Source organism: Nesoenas mayeri (assembly GCF_963082525.1).
Source record: "Nesoenas mayeri genome assembly, chromosome: 2".
Lineage (NCBI taxonomy): Eukaryota > Metazoa > Chordata > Aves > Columbiformes > Columbidae > Nesoenas > Nesoenas mayeri.
This window is the reverse complement of record NC_137543.1, coordinates 142,994,685-143,020,739: the sequence shown is the minus strand read 5'-3', so window position 1 is coordinate 143,020,739 and position 26,055 is coordinate 142,994,685. Positions and strand designations below refer to the sequence as shown.

General features: G+C 38.9%; 1 protein-coding gene across 5 annotated transcripts in view; it reads right to left on the bottom strand.

Moving 5' to 3' along the window:
* CACNB2 (calcium voltage-gated channel auxiliary subunit beta 2) overlaps positions 1–26,055 on the bottom strand; it is a gene marked incomplete at both ends in the record, with an annotated part of 243,853 nt that overhangs the window by 97,764 nt on the left and 120,034 nt on the right. Inside the window, one exon of one of the 5 annotated variants that reach the window (XM_080364261.1) lies at positions 18,816–18,866. The exons of the other annotated variants lie outside the window; for them this stretch is intronic. Within the exon in view, the coding sequence (XP_080220387.1) occupies positions 18,816–18,866 (51 nt within the window). Of the gene's footprint in view, positions 1–18,815; positions 18,867–26,055 lie in introns of those variants that run through there. 5 annotated transcript variants of the gene reach the window in all.

Sequence of the window (26,055 nt, the reverse complement as noted above, 5' to 3'; positions counted from 1 at the left end):
GATTGGACTAGATGATCTTTTGAGGTCCCTTCCAGTCTCAAACACACTTTGATTCTATGATTCTGTGATTCAAACAGTCATATCATTATTAAAGAATCTGCTTCATAGACACTACAGGAGGTTAAATGTGTTTTGGGAAAAAAAGTATGCACAAATCACTAACTGGAAAGCACACTGGGTGTCTTGGGAGTTAACACAGAAGTCTCTGCATGGGTTTATAAACGCTTTCCTCTCTAGCATTTCGCTATCCTAAACTGAAACTACTTCAGGAGACATTCTGCTACACAATTGGAGCTAGCAGCTCTCCCAGGCTTCCCCTGGGGGGATCCCAAAACTCATGCACAACTCTTAAAACACAGCTGAGACATCTCTGAGCTAGTCATGGGGAACGATGCCACACAGCATGACCCTCAGTTTTCCAATTTAGGAAAGCAAAACTGTATTGCTGCTACACTTTGGCTGCTGCAGAGAATCAAGAGGCAAAGGCTTGCTCAGGGTTACTGTTTCACAGACTCACATCCAGCTCTGGATGTGAGCACATCTGTCTTTCACATAAAGTAATTCTCACAAATCACCCTGCTTTAGGCATGAATAACTCCATTCCTAGTACACATGTACAACATTTGTAGTTGAAAATTATTAAATACTAGCATTTGTTATGTGTAAAGCACGTATTTTTAAAGGAACTTACCAGCTTTAAAAAGTTAAACCTTTATCTTTACCAGAAAAGAATGAAATATCACCTAAAATTTAAACGTAAAAAAACAAAACGTCAAGTGAGTTGTCATGACTCTGAAACAAATCTCAGAAGCTGAATTTTCCTACCTTTCAAGTCTATACTTCAAGTTACACTCACACGTGCCATACAACTTACTCATCTGAACATAGCATTAGATGTTGATGCCTTAGGTTGACCTAAGGTGAAAAGGAATAAGGAAAGTAATTCCAAAATCTCAGGGTTAATATTTTACAGCATTCTTCCACAGGAAATTTACAGAACTCTGCTTGGAATCCTGATTATGATTTTTAGACATATTCCTGTGTTAATCCACAGTATGATAAAAAATACTGTTGCGAACAGTTACACGTGACTCTCTCCAGTCTTAAACAGCATCCTTACTATCTTTTCTGCCTTTGCTCAATTTCTGAAACAAGGTAAGTAGTGACGCCTCAGAGTAAACACTGAAAACACATCAATGTGTTCTCCCTACTGATTTCTAGGACTTACAATAGCACATTTCTAAAATAGTGGGGTTTTCCCGTCACGCAGCAAAATTAGCTCTATCAGCAGCACGCCTGCTGCACAAAGAATTGGGGTTTGTCTCATTCACAAATAGCACTCAAAAAGTAACTCTTCTCAAAACTGAACATCATTTTGCTGTTTCAAGATCTTCCACTCCTTTAAAAATTTAGCAGACAGTTTTTCACACTTTTCAGAAGATAATGCCACCTTGCAGGAGGCATAACCGGCATCTATCAACATCAAACTTAATCTTCCATAAGAAGTGCTCCCACCTGCAGGAGGACATAGGCAAACCCCAGTGAAGTGAAGATTTAATTTAAATAGACAACTTTTGCCCAGAGAACACAAGTGACAAATACTGCATTTCCAAGGCAACCAAAACATTTGCTCTGGACATCACAATCAAATCCTCAGAATTATTAAGATCTCTTAATAAATCTTGTAAAGATTGCAATTGATGCAATAGAGTGAGTGAAATTCAATGATTTTCCTTAAATGACCAGTTCTCAAGAAAACTCCTCCCTGACTCTGAACTACTCTGCTACAAAATATTTTCCCACAATTTGGTCGTTCTCAACATAAATCCTAATTAATCCTACACTTAGCCTCGCATCCTACTACAACAGAGCTCAAAGTTTCTACTGGGAAAGACTGGGAGGAGGGAGGAGAGGTAAAATGCCAAGGTGTCCCATGTTGGTGCTGCCAGCCTTGGCCTGCAAACGTACACCCAGGGCTTCCTGCAAAGGCAACGGTGGGATGGTGGGACATGACTGGAGATGCCCAGCACCCACAGCCAAGGCAAAGCACCTCTGCAGCTCTGCAGCTATGGGGAATGCTCTGGCCGGGCCCCTAAACATGCAAGCACTGTCCTAGATCTCCATCACCCCTTATGCAGCAACTCAAAAGGCTGTTGGGAGTAAGTTTTAGATGCCTTTGCTTTGGGAGGTTAATGTAGAGTACAATTTACCAGCCAGCCCTGAAAAGGAGCTCCCACTTTGTTCTCTGTTTTTGATGAACTATTCCAATTCTGTGCTGCTATTCAAGGTTGATTTTGCAAACAAACAGGGAAATCCCTACACAAACTTATAGCCACAAATGAGATTGTTTGGTCTAGAGTTTTTATAGTTTCCTGTATTTACAAAATTAAACTGCTTTCTGTATTCAAACAACTTTACATTTCCAGGCATATGGCATAAAAAAATGCCTTAAAAGATCACAAAAGATACCATATGTTTATTCCACCATTTCTTAAGAGCTTAATAAGTATCTGCTTAAAATACTAAAATGCAATGTCCCAAATTGGGACATTTATGCAAAAACTTATTCAAACAGGGGAGGACCACAGCCACATGGTTTTATTGATGATTTCAAAAATACAGCATTTGTCACTATGTTATGAAGTAACACCTTTTTTTTAATACGAAGTGGTCATAAATTTCTGCATTGTCTTTTGATAACTCATCCTTAAGCAATATTATCTTTGTTCAGATAGGGTTTATGGGAGATGACCTAAAAATTGATTGCTGGTGCTGCCAGTTATCTGGAATTATTATGTAGTCAGAGTAAGCTAATAATCCAAGCTTGTTTATACACAGGAACAAAAAGAAAGCAAAACAGGACACCACATGCAACAGCTGATTGTATCAGTCTCTGGAGTTTCCCTGTTAAATTTAAGTTAGAATATTGCTTCAGATGCTCAAGTTTCTGCAAATGTGTATGTGTGCTCATGTGGACATACATGCGTGCATATAAAATACACATAATGACCACAGAAAGTTCTTTTTCTCTATTACTGTATTTAAGGGTTGGATTTTTAAAGAGGATGTTATTGAACTCCTCTGAGAGATGTCTGAATCACTCTATGTTTCATTTTATCAATAATCTCCTTTCTAGGATTAAAATCAAATTTTATATGCATAGCTAGAATGCCTCAAACTAATTTCAAATTGCCTGAAATTAATAGTGAACTTTAAATCAAATCTTGCAATTCTTCCTCCACTGTCACTCTTTTCACTCACTTTGTCCTTCAGTGACTCACAAGTAATTGTTTGTGTGGGAAGATAAAACAAATGTCTTTTCTACCGTGCAGAGCATATGGCTTCATGGACTACAGATCTGTGCAAACAGAAGTTTGACATTGATTCTATCTTTTACTGAACAATAAAACTGTTCTCCAATCTTTATATAGGCCATGAATTCTACTTTACTTATCACTGAGTAAAGCAAACATCTTGGTAAGTCTGGCTGCCAAAATAACACGAAAAATGTGCATCCATATTTTCCTCTGAACTATCCTGCTTTAAAGAAAAAATAAGCAGAAAACGGTACTTTAAAATTTCAGACCCAAAGTTTCACCCTCTGTACAAACCAGCAAGTAACTACACAGGGTATAATGGAATGTAGAGACCAGGCAGAAATCTAGAAATCTATTATAAGAGATTTGCAACCCCTTACAAATGGCGACAAACATGTAATGGATTAAGAAAAATAAATCAGTCCTTTAAAAGCTTTGAAGTTGGAAACTTTCATTTACTTGTCAATTTTTTTAAACAAGTAACCAGTCTATATAATAATTACTGCAATGCCATGTTGTTTGCTGCTTTGGAGAAACTCAAATTCTTTTCAGTTGCCTTGCTTGTTTTGGGAAGGTTTGTGTGAGTCGAACACACAAATGAGTTCAATGCGCAGACAGCTGTGTTTAAATTATTTTCTTCAACAACTTTTCGTATATTTCCTGCATCTCACAAACATAGCTGGTTGGAATTAAAAAGAAAAAAAATGAGGAAAAAATCCAAAATAACTAAATTGAAACGTGTTGTAGAACCCAGACTGCCATAAAAGGCGCTTTCATACTTCAAAGAGCAACTCAATAATCAAAACATTTGCAATTGCCAGTTATATGCAAAGAATGTGCCACTTTTTAACATATGAAATTTATTTTGATGTCCAGTAGTAGAGTTCATACACATTTTTTGGTCTCATTATTTTTCCCCAAAGCTCCTCAGGTCTTTGCTCGGTCACGAGTGGTGCGTGGGTGGAAGAATCCATCCATTTTGCTTATGAAGTAGCACATGAGCCTCAGGCTGCAAAACTGCAAACTTTTATGTCAGCTACCAATGCCACGCAGAATGTGGAGTTGTGTTTTTCTCCTCATCATCATGGATGTATTTCTGATGCCGTTTTACACAAATACTGAAGTAAAGAGTGTCAGATCTTAATGTCAGTGTTAGGTTTATTTTGGTTTTTTTAAGCAAGCTTTAATGATGAACATTGCCTTGCAACGACATGTTTTGAATTGTACAAAAGAAACAGTTTGGCAACGTACCCACAAACATACAATTAAGGGCAGTTCTGTAAGCTACTTGTAGTCTGTCTACATCACCAAGTATGAGACAAATTCTGAATTATTTGGAAGCATGGTTTTGCTTAACCCAAAGCCTGAATTGCTTAATACTACTGGGTACTTGAATATTTTCAATATTACCAAAATGCAATAAACATGGAAAATAAATTGTATCTCACTACTTGAAGAACTTGCAGAAAAATGTCATTTTTTAAAAAGCAATACAATGGTAAGTACTAAAGCCCAACTACAGAAAGCACAACACTGACAGGAATTCAAATCTGCCCAGTAAATTCTGAGAGACAGGAAACATTAAAAGTAAATAATGTTAAAAAAAAAAAAAAAACAAACCAACAAACACAGCCTTAGTTTACATCTTACCGCTTCGTAATCCTCACTGCCAAAAAGGTACATTGCTACACCTCCACGTCCAGAGCGCCCAAATCGCCTAAAGCAAGACCTTCAGCAGCATCCTCAACTTCTGCGTCCCAGGGCAGGCTCGCAGCTGCCGGACAGACCCAGCGCTCCGTTCCCACGCCCGAACTGCTCTCCAAGTGTTGCTCTCAGGCACGAAAACAAAACCGCTGCCTGCAAGGGGCCGGGGAACCGACGATCTGGCGAACTGCTCCGAAGGAGAAACTCCGCAGAGGAGAGAAGTGGCAGGAGAAGCCGGAGAAGCGGCAGCAGCAGCCGCCGACCCGCGGCGGGCCGGAGCGCGGCCGCGGGCAGCGCCGGGCTGTCAGCGCCGAGCGGGGCCGGGCCGCTCATTCCGGCTCCTGCTCCTCATCACATGTTGCTGGCGCTGCTCCGATTGGCTGCGGGGAAAGGCAGGGTCGGGAAAAAGCGAGTGGGAGGCCGGTGGGCTGTTGTTCGGGATGGGAGAGCCCGGGAAGATCGCAGGAGTGGCATTTCTGGAGTGGGAGCAGACACTGGCGGTATTCATCACCGAGGGGTTCAGGGAGCAAACGCTGCTGTCCAGTGAAGCGCTCAGTGTGAGCCAGCACAACTAGTTTAACTTGGATTGAGAACAGGCAGTTCACAATCTGGATTACCTGAGCTCATTCAAATCACTTTTCTGATAGTTCCGTGAAAACCCATGGAGCTATCTCACTATCTATCTCTATTAAAAAAAAATAAAATAAAATAAAATAAAAACCGGCCCAGGATAGTTTTCTGTTGCTATGTTTTACTGACTTCACTGCCTCCTTCTGCTGATTAATCCCAGATTGCTCTGCCAGCGAAACACAGTGCAACTTTACAACACAAATGGCACTTAGGTCACAGAAAATCTATACCTGCTACCTCACGGCAAGGGAAGCAGATCCAGCATATGATACTGCACCATGACAGAAGAGCCTGAGGACCTGCCTCGCTCCTGGCCAACTTCCAGCCCAGGCAGAGCGGGCAAGAAAGAGTAAAAGCAGTCAGAGAGCAGAACAAAATGCTGAAGACTAAAAGACATCGGAGACTAATTCACCAACAGCATTCCCAATCTAATATTAAAATAGGGCTTTAAAAATAAATCTCATTAAAGATGGTTTAGGAATACAGCATAAAATAAGCCAGGCATACAGAAATATTGCCCCCTAGAAAAGGCTGTCCTTCACAGCTGGGGAACAGGCCACCAGTTGGCATCCAGTAACACAACCCTGATGAAAACAGCTTTAAAACAGCACTAGGAAACACAGCGACTCTCTGCTCAGTCCTCTAAATTCCTTATAGTACATGCTGCTGCTACCACTGTATCCCATAATCTGTACATAAGCTCTAGGAAAAAAAATATGGAATATGTAATGTCTGAAGGAGGAAACTTGTAGGTGTATGCTGCTTACCCATTTATATCTATAATTACGTTAATATCATATACAAAACATACCGTGACAAGATACTATGAACTCATATAGCATTGAAAACCAGTTTGTGCTACTCAACTTCCTCCTTCTGCACACAGGAAGGAGGACAAGACCTCTTTCCTAACAAAAACACCAAATGAAAGAGTTCAAATACATTGTAAACAGCCTCCCTGTTCCTCCCCCCGCCTTGCTCCCCATTCATTTTAAATAGATCTTGACTATCTCAGTTTCTCTGCGTGAGTTAGTAGGATATTCTTTTCTCAGTCTGCCTTCTCTGTCAAAACAGACCTTTGGTCCTCTGTTGACTGTATGTGATGTGAGTCATGAGCCTGGATTTTTTAAGTTCTTCTACGTATTCACAAGCAGAGTTAAAGCCAAGCTGTATACTCTTGGAAAGAGCAAATTAGAAATCAGAAGACATTAATTTTATTTCCAACCATATGTTTACAAAATAGCAGTAGTTTAATCTACCAGCCAAACTGGTCATTTCGCATTATATCAATTACAAATTACGATTCAAACAAGTAATACCATAATATTGTGTTCCCAGAAAGTAAACAAAACATGCACCCTTTCTGCATGGAGGTAAATAACAGACATAAGACACTGCTAGTGGAATGTAATAATCACTTGGCCAAGTTGGTTGCCACAATTGATTCTGAACAAGTGTGGTTACATACACTTATTAGTTTTAATGTAATTGCCTAAGCTTTACTGCACAGCTTTTTTAGTGTGAAATCACACCTGTCAATACTAGGCAAAGCTAGTGTCATCATCCATTATTCGCTTGTCTGATACAGCTCTTATATGCAACTAAAATTTGGGTGCCATAACTTGATTGCTCCCTTGTTGGATACAGCTCTCGTAACTAAATTTGGCAAAAAAAAAAAAGCAGGAATGTCTCAACTGTTCCTACCATCAAGGATAAGGAAAACATATTGCTTTCTATGTATTAACAATTACGGTGATTTTTTTTCAATAGTTTCATCAGCTCCTGTACTTCAGGCGTGAATATGAAATCGAGGAGGACTGCAGTTCACATACACTTGGCAGAGACTTAGGGAATTATTCAGATTGTCACCATAAGCGACTTACATGTCACAAGTAATTCTCACTACAGACAGTACAAGCAGCCAGAGTCTGGCAGGTTGGACAGTAAATAAGCTGAATTGCTCATCGCTCTCTTAAATTGAAACATCATGACAGGTAGCCAAGTCTATCTCAGGGCTCCACCAAGCAGATCTGTATATAGTTTTTATGGTTCAAGAGTTAAAGTCTGCAAAAATGCCACCCCTGTTGAGGGCGTTTAAACTTAGCACAGCACTTCTGGATGACCTCTGCTCCACTCCCAGCCAAGTGACAGCGATGGGTTTTCTCTGCACATCCTTCCCCCAGTGCCTCAGTGCAGCGTGGCACTGGCCAGCACAGGGTGGACAGTGTCTTGCTAGTGCAGACCCTTGAAGCCAGGCAGTACAGAGGAGAATCCCATGATCCACACAGAAAGAGAAAGCACAGAAGTAGCAATGGGAGCGAGAGAGAAGTAGGCTGGAAGAAGGAATCTGGCAGCGATGGGACTGGAGAAGCGGTAGGCATGGGAAGGGCACAAAACTAGAGCGCAGAATAAGGAAGGAAGCAGTGTGACTGTGTGACCTATGAGGAGGAGATGCCAAAAACCAGGCCAGAAGACACAAATTAAGATGAGGCAAGAAAAACATTCATGGTAGACAGGGAACACAATAGGATTTGAAAAGACCTGCATGGCAACAGCTGACTACCTGACTAGCCTAGATCTAGGAGGTAACCAGGGAAGAGAAGAATGGTGAGGAGCAGGGCAGAGATGCTAAGGTGGGATATCTGGGCAGAACTGGCTGATCAAGCAAATAAGGGCTACTGAAAAACCTGTAGGGTGAAGACTTCAGCGAGAGACAAAGTTTAAGAGAGCAATGGAACTGGAACAAAGGCAGAAATTGTCAAAACCACAGCAATGGCTCTATCAAAAAAGAAGGTGGAAACAAAGCTAAGATTGGAAGTGCTCCTCTCCTCCACTGGTACTTTCCAGCAGGACATGTCCTTGAAGATGTATGACAGCTACACAGGTATACAAACCCAACTTGATGAAGACTGGGCCTTAAGAACCATCCTTCAGATTAAAGAAAAACAAACTACCTGGAGGCTTGATGGTGAGAGTCAAGACTACAGTCCGAAAGATGGGTAAATCACAACAATAAAAGAAATCACTTCAGCTTTCTACTGTAGCCAAGTACTTTTAGAGCAGACCTTGCTCATCTGTAGTATCCAGGACAGCAATAGCAAGATTGAACAGGTGTTAACAGAGGCAAGTAGATACAAATGCAGGTGTGTGAATATGGGTGGACTTTGTTTGCTTCGATTGTTTCTGTAAATTCTGTTCCTTTCATAAAAATCTATTAATGTGCATAATACCTGATGGGAGGGAGTAAAGAAGACAAAGCCAGACTCTTCTCAGTGGTTCCCAGTGAAAGGGCAAGAAGCAGTGAGCATGGATTGAAATACAGGAAAATCACTTAAACATAAGTATTTTTGTTGGTGGTGCTGGGGTTTGTTTTGTTTTGTTTTGTTTGTTTTACTGTGAGGGTGACCGACCACTGGCACAGATTGCCAGGGATGTTGTGGAGTCTCCTTCCTTGGAGATATTCAAAAGCCATCTGGTGCTCTGAGCTGGTGACCAGACTAGCTCAGAGATGCCTTCCTACCTCAACCACTCTGTGAAACCATAATAAATTCATACAAAAATATCTGATTCACGTTATTTTAGTGTTTCCATCTCTCCATTTTAATTTTCAAAGATTGAGCATATTAACTTTTCAAATTTTCTAGAAGGTTAGCATTTAACTCTGGTATTTAAACCCTGACCCATGTCTTTTAAGCATAGCTATGAATTGTCTACACTATAAATAACTTCGTGTATCATACTACTTCAACATAATGCCTTTGGGAAAACAAACAGAAAAAGCTGCTGACATGGTTGTCAAGGTTAATAGACTAAACAGACCTTCCTTGATAAACAAGAACCTTTCAACTTGCATCCAACAGTAATGACTTTTTTTTCTTCAGAAACTCTAATGGAAAGCAATTGACTCTCTATTACGTAATTCAGATTCAAATTCAAACACCAGTGAAGAATGTCAATAGCTGGTAACTCTTTTGCACAGCTAGGAACAAGAATTGTCTCTTATAAACAGAAGTGTTTCATTCTTAAGGGAACTTCAGCAATGCTTCTATTTACATTTTTCATTTACCTGTTGCAAAAATTCTGAAGAACTTATCCCGTTTCACATATGAGGCCAAAGAGCAAGAGCTATTTCATTTTAATCACCTATCATCCACACTATTCTATCCCACACCAGCACTAAACAATTGATTAATGGTGTTACTTAGCTGGCAAAATTGTGATTAGCAAGTAATTTTTCAGTTTTTCCTACGAATTTTAGCTCTCCCATTTCTCCCATGGTGGTCAGGATAACTGTGGGCACTACGCTTCCAGCAGCATAAACCATGGCTTGCCTACACCTCTAGGAATGTTATTGCCCTGCAAGAGTTCTTCTCATTACCATTGTTACTCCCTGTATGCAGCGTGATGGTAACCACAGTGTCCCGGCAGTCAGGAGCAACTGGCAAGTAAGACTGTGTTCTAAGAAACATCCAGGTACTTTATGAACATGATAGAACTACCTCAGCAACGGGGACTGCAAACAAGCTAACCCAGAAGAGTGGACAGCTTGGTCATAGCACCGTGCTGCTCATAGACTGAGTTTTGTGACAGCTGAGTTTCAGCTTCCCCAACTCCTGCTAAACACCCTAGTCTGGATGTTGGTGGGAGGGAGGGAAGAAGTGAGATGGAGGGGCCAGGACATGATTTGGACCTCCTCCTTCACTTCTTTTGAATGACACCTTCCTTACTTTTTAAAGCACCCCCGAAAACCAGCATATTTTGGGTCAAGTTAAAAGGGTTTTGTTTGTTTTAATTTTCATGTCAGCAGAAATGCTGGGCAGTATCCCAGAACATGGTGCAGATTCCAAACCATCAGGATGCTCCGTGTTCATCCCCAGTAGACTTTGTATTTGTTTTCTGAATATATTGGTTTTAAATCTAGAGATAAAAGTCCATTCCTTACATAAAATACCATATATCATGTAGGATATTTGTAGTTCTTTACAGATGGTGTACATCTGAAAGAGGGTTGATAAGTAACATTTTATTCTATGAGATTAAATTTAGGTATATAATAAAGCAATGTCAACTAATTCAAGATGCAATAATGAAACAATTCCTTAAGATTAATGTCACATCTTAAATCTCAAAAACAAGCGTAAAATGAATGAATAATAAAATAAAATCTGAAAGTATGCTCATGGAACTGTTGGAATGCTATCTAAATTCTATTTTTAAACACTAAAGCTGCTTATCATTTACAGATTGTTATTGGTTATTATGGTTACCATTCTCTGACACAATCCAATCTGCCTGCAGTTTTCTATTTCAGGACACAGCAGTGATAACACTAACAGCAAACTAAACTTCTCAACTTGCAAAGATGCGTACATTAGAGGCACATGCTATCTCCTCCTGCATTGAAAGATAACATGAGTATGTTCTCACAGTGTCACAGAAACAACAAGCTGTCGATCTCCTTCCAGTCAGATGTTAAAACATTTAGCCCAAGTCACAATGAGTGTCAGAAACATAGCAAAGGTTTGAAGCCATTTGTATTATGAACACTTAATATAAATACCTGTTGTATTATGGATCTTCTGCATAATTCAGATATTGGAGAGGTGCTTCATAGACTTTATAGTCTATAAAGTTGGAAGATCTGCTCACTTGTTCCCATGCATGGGCAAGATTTATTTTTTATTTTTTTTAATGTAATGCGGAGGCATGGGTAAGATTGAAGCCTTGCAGCAGTGAAGCACAGAGAATGAGGATACAGATGGAAAGGACAAGTCAAGTGTTCAACATGCCATTGCTGGTCTAAGATGCTCGTGCAAGTCACTTGCAACTGAATGTGCAGGCAAACATTTCTGAAACAGCTGTAAATTTTGTCTGATCTTTAAGTGGTTGAAAAAAGTTGTCTCCAACAACCATATTTAAAATACATAATACCCTGAAGAATAAAACAAATATAATGTTCATTTTGCCATATTTATTAATTGCAAGAAGGGAAATGTGCTTTTGAGCACAAGAACAATAATAGAACCCATCTTCACAGGTAAAACTAAGATCTTGAAGCAGAATATATAAAACTTACACAACCCTGGAAAAACAGCCTGTGATGGCTGATGTTCCTTAAAAAATACAGCTTTCCACTGAAAACTTACTATTTTAACTCCATAATGTCACCACTACATTCTGCTACACTGAAAGCTACATTAAATAAACACTGGGATTTAATCTCAGCGAAAGGCTTTTAACTCCCACACTCGGCACATGTCTGCTTCTGGGTGCACTGAAATGTTTCAAGTGCCAAGAGCAGCTCAATGATGGCCAGTTGCTGCTCCAGAGCAGGTGGCTGAGGAGTAACTTTGGCTTGTAGCTGCATACAGGGCTACCATGAACAACCAGGGATATTAACCACCTCTGGCCACAGCAAAGTTCTGAAAACAGTGCCCGAGTCACAGGTTGTCCTCTGGGTACTATTGCTGTGCAATCCCCATACTCAGGACACTGACTTATCAACTGACACTTCACAAAGGAGAGGTTCAAGCCCTTTGTCCTTTACAACTGTTTTGGTTTAAAAATGAGGTTATAATTCATGTATAATACAAGTCCAACCACATCTCAAAATCACATTTACAAAAGTAATTGTAAAACTTGAGCTATTGATACCTCTAAATTCTGTTCTCATTTCAGAAACAAACACAACGTCTGAGCGGCAGAACCACAACAGCAGGCCACTGGAGGCTTTTTGACACATTTTGCCTTTGTTTATGCATTTTTGGCACAAGTCGTTCTTCCACAATTCCATCAGTTTAAGTTATTGGTTCTCATCAAATGTTGTGGTTTCTTTGGCCTCATCACTTCTTCAAATCTCAGTTCCCATTTCCCATTTTTACTGTGTTTGAAGAGTCTAATATTTCTGATGTTTGCATTTTTGGCAATATTAAAGCTTTATTAATTATGTTTAACTTTTGGTGAAGACTGGCTTGTACAGTTTAACAAGCCCCAGTGAAATGAATTCTGGTGAAATATCAAAGCTGGAAAACTTGTGTCTGCAGAAAGGACTATGTATCACTTGAGACCCACTTCAGAGCTCAGAATAGGAGTTAAGTGGAATTTAGGCAGCACGTGTGCTGTTGTAATGGCCTCTCTCACCTGTGGGGATGGGTGTCACTCTGGCACTGCAGAAACATACTTTAGTGTAATGAGCAGGGAGCCAGATGTGTAACCCCGGCTACTGACTCTCAGGGCACCGTGGTGAAAATGCAGACAGAATAACCAGTGTGTTAGCTAAGCAGAGTCAGTATTTTGCAATGGAAGGGATAAAATACATACAATAAGTTGGTCGTCACAGAGAACTAATGCAACGTGTTACAGCAACATTTGCAGAACTGCCCTGATGAGATGCAGCATGAAGGTAAGATAATTTTAATCAACCTTGCTTGTCTGTTCAAATTAGCAGAATCTTGTTAGCAGAGAGTAAGAACATGAATACTTAAGGCAGAGTGGAAAGGTCTTCTCTCACTGAAATGATACATATTTTCCCAATTATATTCTCCTAGATTGGTGCAAAAATGTTTGGTTTTTTTTTCAATTAAGTTTTTCTGTTTAGCAGACTTTTTCCTCTCCCTCTTGCTATGATTTGCAATTGGTGTTCATAAAAAGAATGCTCTGAAGAGCCTGTTTCCCTGGTGCTGACAACACCGAAAGCTTGTGCATCAAACCAAAGAGCGCACCTCAAAGTGCGTGTCTGTGCCAGGTTTGCCTTCTCTGTCGGAATCTGCATTGTCTACATCCTGGTTAGAGCTTCAAAGGGGAACCTGTGTGTGTGATTCAGCAGTCACCCCCACTAACTTTCAGGTTCAAATCCATGATACTAAGGTGAGTTGGATGAGGATTTCTGAAGTCACTGAGAAACTCCTCCTAAATACAAAACATTTACTAGACAATCAATTTACCATGATGAAATAAGTAAACAATGTAAGAATTCTGATCAAATCCATAATTGTTGATCTTAATATGGTAGTGACCTATAAAGACAGTATTTTGAATTCCAAGGTACAAGAATTTCTCCTCTCCTAAATTCATAACACTGAACCTAAGTTGTATGTTATGTTGTCCATGATGGGAACTCAATAACAGATTTACAATAAGCCAGCATCAATGCAGAAAGTTGCTTTAAAAATTTAAGAAGGAAATTATTCACTCGAGCAGTTTGGTTCAGACACCTTAAGCTTCTCTTAAAAATTAAAGACTTTCGTTATTAGGATGCAAGTTGCTTTGTTTAAGTCTATACAAATTCTAATGAGGTTGGGAGATCCATGTGAAAGCACAGCGATAGAAGCTGATCACATTTTCTTGACAGAAAATATTCAGCCAGACAACATTCAGCCAGAAAATATCATCATGTTCTGGGAACTCACTGATTTACTTTGAATTTGGCAGAATGTTATCAAAGTGGTTAGTTTTAAAATTACTTTTCTAGCGTTCCATCATGACATAAGCTACGGAAAGTATTATATAATTAAGGATTAACCCATTACTTATGTACCAACGTGACCCTGTTTCCAAAATGAACTGGAAATATTGCTGAAAGGCAGTATTTAAAAAGTTGAAACATTACTCTTTCCAATGCCTTACATATATTCATTCACTAGTTTCTAGAGAGCAAATACTGAAGAGATTACTCTTTCAAATAATGCTATGATTTGAAAATAATTGTTTCATTGTTACCTTATTAAAAGGCAAGAAAGATATGCTTATTTTATTATCGTACAATGGTAAAGTATATGTGAATGACATAAAAAGAAACAACCAGAAACTTTCAAATAAAAAGCAGTCACTGAACAGTGCTTAAATGAATAAGCAAAATCATAGAATCATAGAAGAGTTTAGGTTGGAAGACACCTTTAAAGGTCATCTAGTCCAGCCTCCCAGTCATAAGGCTCATGATAAAAGGAAACAGGTAAAGCCCAAGCATGTCTAGGTCACACCGATTCTCAAAGAAACTCTACTGTGATGAACCAGGCTGCTGAACTGTGCACTTACAAGACTGTGCTGAATTACACAGAAATTATAATACATACTTGACTGAGGACTTCAGCAAACTGAGAAGACATTAAGTTACATTACAGCTGTTACAATTGTGAGCAGTGTTTCCACCAACAGCCTTTGGTCAGCATGAGCCAACTCGAAGTGAAATTTAGCTTTTATACCTAGAATTACTAGCAGAGCTTTAAAATGATCTTTTTTTCTGATGCTAATATTCTACTAATATCATTAACTAACAACCTAATAATTTTAAGGGACAAATATTCTAAGTCATCGATCTGTCAGCATCCTTTCAGGAGCTCCAAAACATTCAGAAAAAAACCCAGAAATTTATATCCACTAAAACAGTGCAAAATGCAGTGGATCATTAATGATGAGCAGAAGAAAAACAAGTTGTTTTGTGAACAGCAGAAGTAACGAAGCCTGGTTTCCCACACACACCTCCACAATACCTTCAGCTCTCTCTCCTTTTCCCTACACACCACATGCTCTGCACCCTCGATTCCCCTTCCCAAACCTCCCTTCCCTTTCTGCGAGTTGCTGGTTGAACGACAGGCAGCATTTGTTTCAGCAGCTCTGGAGTTAAACTCCTGCTCATCGGCTGGCTGGATGCTGGATTTCGGATGCCAGAGCAGTCCAGAGGGTGCCTTGACTCTCACACGCTGGCGTGTTGAGCAAATGGCTTTAACTGCCCTGTCCAGCCCACAAAAAGGTCTGTTATAAACACTCAGTGCTACTGAGTGCAAGACTGATTTAAATTGGCCATTGGATTGAAGTTACTGAGAAGCACAACTAACAGATGGAAAGTGGGATTGCATAAATTTTGTTTTAGGAAATCAACCTGTAAAATCAGAGCTGTTATACAAAGATTGTCCACACGCTTTAATACTCAGCAGCTTGCTTAAATATAAGATGATGGCATGAGCAGCAATGTAAACATTTAGTCTGTCAGTGACTATGGAGAATTTTCAAACTACTTTTTTCAGAGAACATTTGTTGCTGTTATTAAGCAGTAGCAAGTATGATATAAACCACAGGCTTTCATGCAGTGTACACGCACCACCAGTGGTGCATAAAAATACCGTACTTATAACAAAGGATCAGTAACTAAAAAATTGTATAAAGTCATACATGCATATGTAATTAGAAAACTTACTTTCAAAATTGTTACATCTTCTGTATTTTGGCCCATAGCAAAAAAACCCAACCAAACAAAAACAACCATTCCAGTGGTTTAATAGCCTACATCCCTGGAAACATCCAAGGCCAGGCTGGACGGGGCTCTGAGCAACCTGATCTAGTTGAAGATGTCTCTGCTCATTGCAGGGGGTTGGACTAGATGAGCTTTGAAGGTCCCTTCCCACCCAAGCTATTCTCTGATTCTAGGAAAATGGGTATCTGAATGCAATGGAAGTTTCAAGGCACTTTACCTACCTTCCTTTTACTCCATTTTATGCTGCACTTCCACACCATCCACCCTGAGAAGCAAATAGCAGAATTCACCCTTTAAAGTGTATTAATTCCTAGGCTGGTCCGCTGCAATTTGAAGACAGAATAAATAATAAGAGCCGCAATTATATCTTCCACTGATGCTAAAAACATAAATTCAGGCAGATGTGGGTAAATTGGCAAAAGGCAGGATGTCACTTCTCTGCATAGTGGGTGAGGTAAGGACAAAATGGCAGCCTCAGGAGACTGGAAGGAATTACTGTGCCTGATGTACTTACACTTTCTGCCACTTAACGGACTTTCCATACTGAAGAATTTCTATGTCACAAGAACTGTGCTGGTGGTGAAAAACGTATCACTCATTAGGCAATAAGTATTATTTTATGCCATTCTACTCTAATATTTTAATTTACTTGAATACCTCAGGGGTCAACTTGTTACAAGGGACATCCTTTAATTTGGCAATTTATAAAAATGTTCCCATTGAATGGTTATCTGATTTTCTGTTCAATTATGTAATTTGTATCCACTTTTGGTGCAACATCTGTCATTAAGAGACTATAATCAATAGCCAATTTACTTAATTACACATGCCCAGAAATATGAAAGTTCTGAAGCTCTCTCTTTTTAATCTTCACAATCTTCTCATTACTTTCAGCCATTTAAACAATTCCTTTTAAAATCAGATAACGTTTGAGGACTAGTACCACTAAAAACAAGCTAATTTACAAACCGAGCTCCCTGTAAAATGCGTCTGAACAAGAAGTGACTACAGTGAAAATCACATTAGCAAAGTCAAATGGTCTTCTTTCCCTCATCTAGAAACTAGGATAGAAACTGAGGAAACATGAAAAGAATGGTCATCAACCATAACTTTGAAGGGTTGATCAAATGTTCAGAAATCCACGTAATATACACGGCTGAATCCCCTCAGCCAAATTTTATTTGTTTCCTTCACCTGTCCTGCTTTGGTGCTGCTTCTCAATTCACAAGAGCTGTACATCCAAAGCATGGCTCCCTGTGATCTCCAGTAACTTCTTCCTCCATCAACCAGGACCTCTATGACTCCACCAAACAGGGCTTGGACTTCTACATTTTACTTTATAGCCCAGATAAATCAAACTCACCTTCCCCTTGATGACATTATTTGATGACCAGTAGACAGAAAGATAAAAATGCTGCAGGGAAAAGTGGGCATTTTTTGTGCTGTGTTCTAATATCAGATAGCTTCTCTTTTTAGGAAAAGAATATTTTCCAGCTGATTCTTTTTTAATTTTACACTCTTTACGCATCAAAAAAGTTATTCTCTAATTTTTTCCCCATTTAAAAAATATATTGTGATTGTCAGAGAAGTCCAAAATACAGTAATTCTTCAGAGCTCTTAAGAACTGCTTCGAAAATATGTATACTGAAACTTAATTTTTTAAGCTTTTAACTGCATTATTTACATAAGAAAAGGCTAAAGGCAGCTATAGCTATGGTTGGACTTGATCTTAACAGTCTTTTCCAACCTAAATGATTCTGTGATTCTACTAGTAGCTGATTTCTGCTGCTCTGAACATCCATGCTGAAAAAAGTCCAGAGGAGTTGTATATAATAATCGTATACCTTCCTACTTCATGGCACACTCCCTGTAAGACCCATTGTTGCATTATTCCCCTCACAAACATACAAGCACATTCTAATTTGAGTAAAGTTGTCCATGAGAGAAGGACAGAATGGATCTTAGCAATAACTACTCAGCTTCCTATGTGGAGATCCCTAAATAATCCAGGAATAGGAATGATCCAAAGCTGTTTTCCTTCTAGAAGAAAGCTGTGGAACAGCTGTTACAAAAGACACTGTCCCTGGGTTTTCTCAGAATAACTCTGGAAAGCTACTATCATGCCTCTGGTACACTTCTTTCACTGCAACTACATTAAAATCTCTTATAAAGGTTATAGGAAGGAGCAAGTTTAAACCAAACATTTGGCTGAAATTTATGCCTATGTTAATTTTATTTTTTTAATCTTCATTTTTTTGTTTTCTACAGTGTAAAAAATAAAACGTATACAATTAGAGCTTAGGAAAAAATGGTCATTACTTAGATTTTATTTCATGAGCACAGCTGTAGCGGCATATCTGCTACTTTAGGTCTCTGGCTGCAGGATACACATACCTAGTCAAATGCTGCCAAATCAAAACTCATGAGCATGTTACATCCTAACCAAACCAAAAATTAATAGAGAGTGTAACATTTGCGTCTGTAAAGAGAATGTACTTCTAACTACTGCCAGCAGAGAGTCCCATTGCTCTCATATTAACACAAAAACAATTTCGCACAGTCCCCCAAAACGCAGAACAGCAAGCTACTTAATTTTAACTATTTTAATAGGATTATAGACAGAAGCACTCTCAGCAACAGCCACCTGTCAGTGCTTTCCCATACCCTCAAATCTAGTTTTTTGCAGCTTTTCAATGGGACAGCAAGCTAGTACATTTGAAAAAAGGAAGCTCAAAAATGTAATTTGAACTTCCATAAAAAGGATGGCATGTTTCTCAACAACATTTGCGCTTGGCTAGATGAGAGCAAAGTGAAACAGTTTAACTGTAATTAACTTGCAAGCCAGCCTGTACAATGCATTGTAAAATTAAAGGCCTCCCCAGCATCTGGCCTGCACTCCTTCAACATATGCTTACCCCAGGAGTAATGTGCTTAGTTTGAGGAGACATCAGGCGTCTGTCAAGCATGTCAGCCTCGCTCCACGTGGGCCAGTCCTTCCAGCAGCAGCAACGCTTCTTACAAGGAACAAAACCTCCAACGCAAAACAGCGCACTAGTGAAAACTTCAGCAAATCAGCCCGCATTAACCATCGTTCGAGATGCTCGTCCATCTAAGGCCTGGTTTAAAGTGTCCAGCTTTCGTCTATGTGGAGTGATACTGTTTGCTGGTGGCTGTTCTCGGCTGTTGATCTGATTCAGCCCCGATGTTGGGTTACAGCTCAGCAGAGAACCCGTCACCATCGATTACCCAGGAGGAGTGGGAGGGCTCCGTGCTCCCAGTGACGTCAGTCGCTTTAGGAACGCAGCCCGCACGCTTGCTGGAGTAACACTACATTTTATTAATCTCAGATGCATGCCTTGCAGCACGCATGGCCTCCTCTTAACATACCACAACTGGCTACGCAGCCAGAACCAAATAACGGAGAAGTATCTGAACATGAACACTGGATAATCGGATTTCTTAATGTTTGTGGATATGGATATTTTTCTTTCTTTTTTCCACCCTCCCTTGAACAGAGATATTAAGCACTGGTATTTCAAGTTGGAAATCTAAATTCAAGTTGGAAATCTGGAAAAGGAAAATTATGCTTGATCATAATTAAGGCAGAAGATATATTATGGTAGAAGATACATTCAAATGAACCTTAATCACGGTTCTTTGTATAAACTACTATTCTAAAAAAAAAAAAAAAAACAAAAAACAAACCAGAAAACCAACCTTGTTAGATACATCAGCAGGGCAGTACTTCCATGCCAGTACACTACAATCATCAGGAATATTATTGTTCCTAATGTGTTTAAGAGTTTGCAAGATTAGGGTCAACTGGCTTAAAATTAGACTGTAGGTTGAATATAAATAAGAAGAATGAAGGATACATGCCTGTATTGCTCAGAGCCTTCTGGAGGTGTAGTAAAGAGGAAGAAGGAACAGGCAGCAACAGGCAGGGAATGGTATGAAGAGAGAAGAAAGTGCGGGGAAGAAGCTTTATGCTCCTGCTACCGCTGAGATAATAAATGACGAGGCAGTGACTCCTGAGAATAGCAACAAGCGCAAACATTTTTTTTTGGCTCCTGCTGCTCAGTGAGCTGGGCAATCTTCACCTCTGCTTACGCCTTGAGACTGGCCTTTAGTAGGCGCGCTAGGCAAGCAAATTCCCATGAAGTCAAAACTCAGGTCCATGAGAGCTGAAAATGTTGCCTATTTCCAAAGGCCAAACTCTTAACACTGACTTTGTAATTAGACTCTGTAAAGTTGACAGTAGTTGGAGAGTCCACATACATGTGTCACAATAAGAATCAAAACATTTATTTATTTATTTATTTTTAATAAAGATCTCAGAGTGGCTCCCATCTGTATTAACTGGTTTCTACACATACTTTCACACAGCTACTTTTAAGGTGGACCAAGGTCAGTTATCTTCGTACCTCCCTCCATCACTTAAGATGTGATTTATTCATGTTAGCTGCGCACCATATTCTTAACAACTCTAACTCACTGACACTAGAGGTAACTTTTGGTTGATGCATAACAGGGTTTTTTTTGTTAGGCTGTTTGTTTTGTTCAGGTTTTTTAGGTTTTTTTTGTTGTTGTTGTTTTTGGGTTTTTTTGGTTTTTTGTTTTCTTGCAAGGAAAGTCTGAAAATGCAGGATTGTTAAAATTTTACCACTGTTTCAGAAACCAATATTCATGCTAGGTTCAGTTCAGATAAGTAGAAACCTTGCATAAGTTGGTTTTTTTTTAATGATAGCCAAATATTTATTTCTCATGAAATTGATATTTCTATTTACCTGAAATAGATTCAGCAGAGAAAAATCCAGAGAACATTGACAACTTCTTGTATAATTTTTTTTGACAACTACTGTTTTCAGAGGAGGAAAACAGTAAACTTCAGTGAATTCAGTTTTAGAAGGTTGTGAGAAGTATGGCCATTTCTGATGCAATACTGTATTAATAAAGGGGTTTTTTTTATAGCACAATTACTGAGCTAGTTTTTGGCAAAATTACCATCCTTAAAAAGTTTAACACATGCTGTGTGACACAAATACCTTGGGGCAAGTCAGAACTACTCTGAAGAATACATAATCACAGTCCCAGCTGGAATATTGCAGTTAGGACAGGGCAGCTCTGATTTTAGAGGCTTATCTTCTGCCCTGCAGCACAATTTACAGAATACTGAAACCAAGCTTGCAAGACCAGGCTGTCACAATGGCAAATTTTGGCATGACAATATGGAAACAAAAGAACTTTGTACTAGAAAACACAGTAATAAGATGATTTCAATGCAGAAACAGCAACAGAGGAATTCCCTGGTACAGATCATTAAGTTTCAAAAGCTCCCACACTCTTGTAGCCATAGAATAGAAACCACTTGTTTTTTTCTGAGCAGTCGTCAGTCACAGGATGAGTATGTAGTGAATGACAGATGACTTCTGCCCTTTTTTACCCAAGAGAGTGAAGTGTCACCCAAGACGTACCAGGTCTGTTAAAAGCTGCCTGTTGTGCATAACCTTACAAAAAATTAAGATGCCTTAGAACAAAAGTGAGTGACATTCATCCACTTACAGAAAAATCTAAGGTCCTTATTAAGAGAACAGGAACACAATTCATACAATAATTACAGTTTTCATTCTTTAATCTTATATAGCACTAATAGAGAAGTAGCTTTAACATTAAATGTTACTACTATATTTAGTGTTTTCATCAGAAGTCTCAAATCAATTGTAAACATAACCTTATGAAATGTACTATAGACCATAAATACCAATAAGCACATAAGAAAATAGAAGCACTGACTAAATACTCATTCTCAGCAGTACACTAACAAAAGTTTTCTTGTAAATGTTGAAGTTTTTTTGGTTCTGTTTTTCTTAGTTTAGCAAACCAAGGCATCTGGACTCTGCTTCTTTCTATCCTAAATTGAAAATAGGTGCTTGCCTAAGAAAGTTCTTCTTGACAAACCAGATCATAAATGAGTTGTTAGAGATCACAACAGTCGATATCTCAGAAATAATAAGGACTTAGATATATGAGTAATTTTTCTCATCACCAAGTTATTGTGCATCAGCTGTTCCATATGTGGACATGTGGGCACTCTTAGCATATGGCAAACAAATTAAGGCAATTTATTGTAATTCTGCCTCACTATGGATTCTGTTCTGTGGCATTTTCTGATGGATAAATGTATGAATAGGTAATGCATGGAAGCTTGTCAATCCACATGTCAATCTAATATATACATACAGAAGGATTCTTCTATTTCTTCTTCCCATTTTAAAGGCAGATACTGTGTTTGTTTTTCTCCAGTTACCTGAGATATCAAATTTACTTTTATTCAGTCATCAGGTACCTCACTAGTGTTACAGTTTCTGAAAAGATAACTTCGTGCTTCTGAGATTCCTCAGCCAAAGGTTTAGGTATCCTAGTATCCCATACAAAGATCTCAGGCTGAGTTAAGTATGGTCTAAGCCATCCCCTTTTTCCTATTTGAAGGTGAATATTTATCCCTTTGCTATTCATATAAGTTATATATGTTACCATCTCTTTTCACCTGGCAAGAGTCAACTTTGGAAGATTTTCCTTTCCCCTTTGACAAGATCCAAAGTATTCTCAAAAGACATCAAGGGATTAAAATCCCTCATTTATTTAACATGATATGACAGCAGAACTCTGCATACGCCTAGGCAAAGTTGATGGGAATTTTGACATGCACAAAATTTTTGTTGAGAAGACAGATGATAGATTAGTCAAAGCTCACATAGAGTCAACAAATCAATAGCAAACAGGCCCAACCGAGACTTCCTAAATTGACGCAACAGCCTTTCGACAGAAAACACTCAAAACCACCCGGTTGGCAGGAGTTCAGCTCCCTTGCTCATGTCAAAGCTCATGAAGGTTTCTCAGGTTCATAATTCCCTCTCAGATCTTTACCAAAGGGCCAGTTCTGTTTAGTGTTTCACACAGTAACTGAGTAGGGCCGCTCATGCAGCAGAGTCCCAGGTGAGATGCTGCAAGAGTGGCCAATTGATCGATACTTCTAGCAAAAGACAAAATTGCAGCTGCTCACACAGCACAGTGGGAGGTGAGCTACAGGATGGCCAACTACTGCCCACGTACACTCCGCCCAGTTTGAGTAAGGGACACAAACAGGGTCTCTCACCTCCAAAGTTTCTTCACTACCAGATATCAAGTCAATCTCTTGTTTTTTCTCTCTGTGGCTGTGAAAATAGTCAACTATTTTCTATAAGTGGGACAGGGTTCACAATGAAAATTTTGTCACACAATAAAGAACCAAATTCTGTAATGCCTAAATATTGCAAAACAGGTGTGAAGGTTTGAAACAGGTGAGTACTCATATCAGTGGGGTTACTGGTTATAACACACAAGGAAGATTTTATTTTTTTTATTTTTATTATTTTTTTAATAAAGGCAAGCTGACTTGGATAGATATGTATTGGGATAAAAAGGTTCACAGGTATGTTTTACAATTAAAATGCACAATAAGAGTGCCTGGCTTACCATGACCTGCACCTTCATACTCCTCATTTTTGACCAGCTAACTTGAGGAATTTGACTTGCAAACTGTTACTCCCAAGAGCTACAGCTGCATCTGAGAGAAAACTGTTGCATCTTCATAGATGCTGATCTTCTTGACTTCAAGTACACACTGCTTTGCCAAAAATCAATTTAATGAAAAATGTGGAATTCCACCAGTCTAAATATAGTCCCACTTTTACATGACACTGCCTTACTGCCACGTCCACAAGGCAGGATCAGTACAGTGCCTTAGGGTTAGGTGTTGGTTAGGTCTTCTGCAGAGAAGGAACTTCAGCGCTGGATGAAAATTTAAGTTCCCCGATGGCACTAGAAGACATGTAGGAACTTTACAGGAATCTGAGTGCAGCATATAAAATACAAATAACACATGAAACTGCTACACTAACAGTTTAAATAAGTAAATACCACTGCTGAGAGCGGAGCTCTTGGTCCTCTCTAATCCTACTCCCATCCCTGGTACTCCAGCAGCACCTTCCTTCCCTCTCTGTTGGTCCCAGCACGTCACACCCCTCCAGGAGGACAGTGACACACCCAGCCCAGTAGGAAACTACTTGCTTGTTGTTTTTTGTTTCGTTTTGTTTTGTTTTTTCTTTTTGTCTCCTTTTTTCCTGCCAGGTCAGTAAGACAAAACAGCTAAAGGGAACAAAAGCAGGGGAAAGGATGCTGGTAGTGGTGGGGCAACAAACCTCCACCACCCAAACCTCACAAGATAATCCACCAAGGGCCTAACTCCCTTTGTGAATTTAATTTCTATTTTGTAATGCACAGCAACAGCTTTGCAATGCTGTATCAGTTTAAAAGCAGAAAAGACATCTACTTCAAAGGAAGTATCTCATACTCAAAACATCAATAATTAACCACCCCCACACAAACACTTACTTAAGTAAACAGAAAAAATGACAGCTTTAAGATACATACAGTTGTGCTTAACATTTAAACGAAGTCTTTTTTTATTAAAGATAATTCATGTCACATTTTTCCCCTTCAAAGCACAAATTTAGCTCCAGCCCTACTGAATAAGGCACACCCCTTCATCCATACATTTTGGTTTAATACTTAAAATAGCTACAGACAATGTTAGCTTACTGCAATCTCCTTCGAAGTTAATTCTCCTGAAAATGTTCTTATTGGCATGATCTGAAGCCCACAAGGCTCTCTTCAGTTGGCTTTGGTTTGAGTTCTTACATAACTGTAACATCTGGGGCCCGTTTCTACTATGCAAGTTCCAACAGACACAATTTCTGTGTGTATAAATTCATTTCTATTTAACAGATGCCTGTATTTTGGAAAAGCAGAACAGATACAAAATTCTGTTAAATTGAATATACAAGCTAATACATATTCTCCCAGAAAATAATGAAATAAATAATGTAACTTTGTATGACATACACACTTAATGTGTTTTGGGTTTTTTATTTTTGTTTTTGTTTTTATTTAAAAAAACTTCTGTGCTTTGCAAATTCATGTCCATCTCTGCACAGGGGATAAAAACCACAGCAGACCATTATTACCACAGCTGGAACTACTGGAAGGGAGAAGGCCCAGCGTCAGTACTCTTCTCCTACATCATTTTTATATGAAGTATGCAAAGTATTACATATACTTTTTAAATTCTAGATTAATCTGTGATGTTTCTCAGGATACAGTAAAGCAATCCAGTACTACAGTACAAAAGACAGAAAGTACCATTGTGGAGTCCACATGAAGCAACTGTCAATATGTGAGTGAATGTGTATTTGTTCATGTGCAACTCCACAGTGAAGTTTGGAAGGCTGCTATCAATTAGTGAAAACTCCCCATACAATAGGCTATTAGGCTATATGTAATGGAGAATTATCATGAACTGTTACAATCCACTTTCTTCTTAAGCATGATTTTCCCCCAATGAGAAGCAATTACAATTTCTTGTTGTTCTTCTGTTTTTCTACTGACAATAAAAACATGCCATGAGGTTATCTATATCCATCCTTGTAATTGCACAAACAATAAAATATTATCAAGATTATCAATAAATCCTTGTGAAGAACTCAGTATTACTACTATAGAAAAAGCCTTGCTGAAATAAATAGATAAGCCAGAACTACTAGCCAGCAAGGTGCACTAGTTTACAGGGAATCAGAGAATGGTCTTCAGATTACCATCTCTAAGACTGTACAAAAAATAGGTCAGTACAACAGCTCATAAAAAAGGACTAAAAATAAGTTATTTTAAAACTATTTTCCCAACTTCTATCAATGCAAGAAGAGTGGATTATTCACACTCTCATCTTTGTATTTCATGTTCTCTGTTGGAGAACCATTTATCACAGAATACTACATCCTACAAATATCTGATATTCTCCTTCCGTACTGAGAGAAGTTAGAGTTTATTAGTCTGATAATACAGAATTTTCAGTGATCCTTCACAAACAACAGCAGTCTCCGCTCATCCATCTAAAAGGCACTGGACTTCGCAATTCACAGTCCGACACTACTTATGTGGATTAGGAGAGAAATTACTTGCAAATTAAGACACGTAAATAGGCTCAAGAAAATGTAACACAACAAAAAAATACTAACTTTAATAATAGCAAACACTTTAGTGATTTTTTTTTTTCTTATG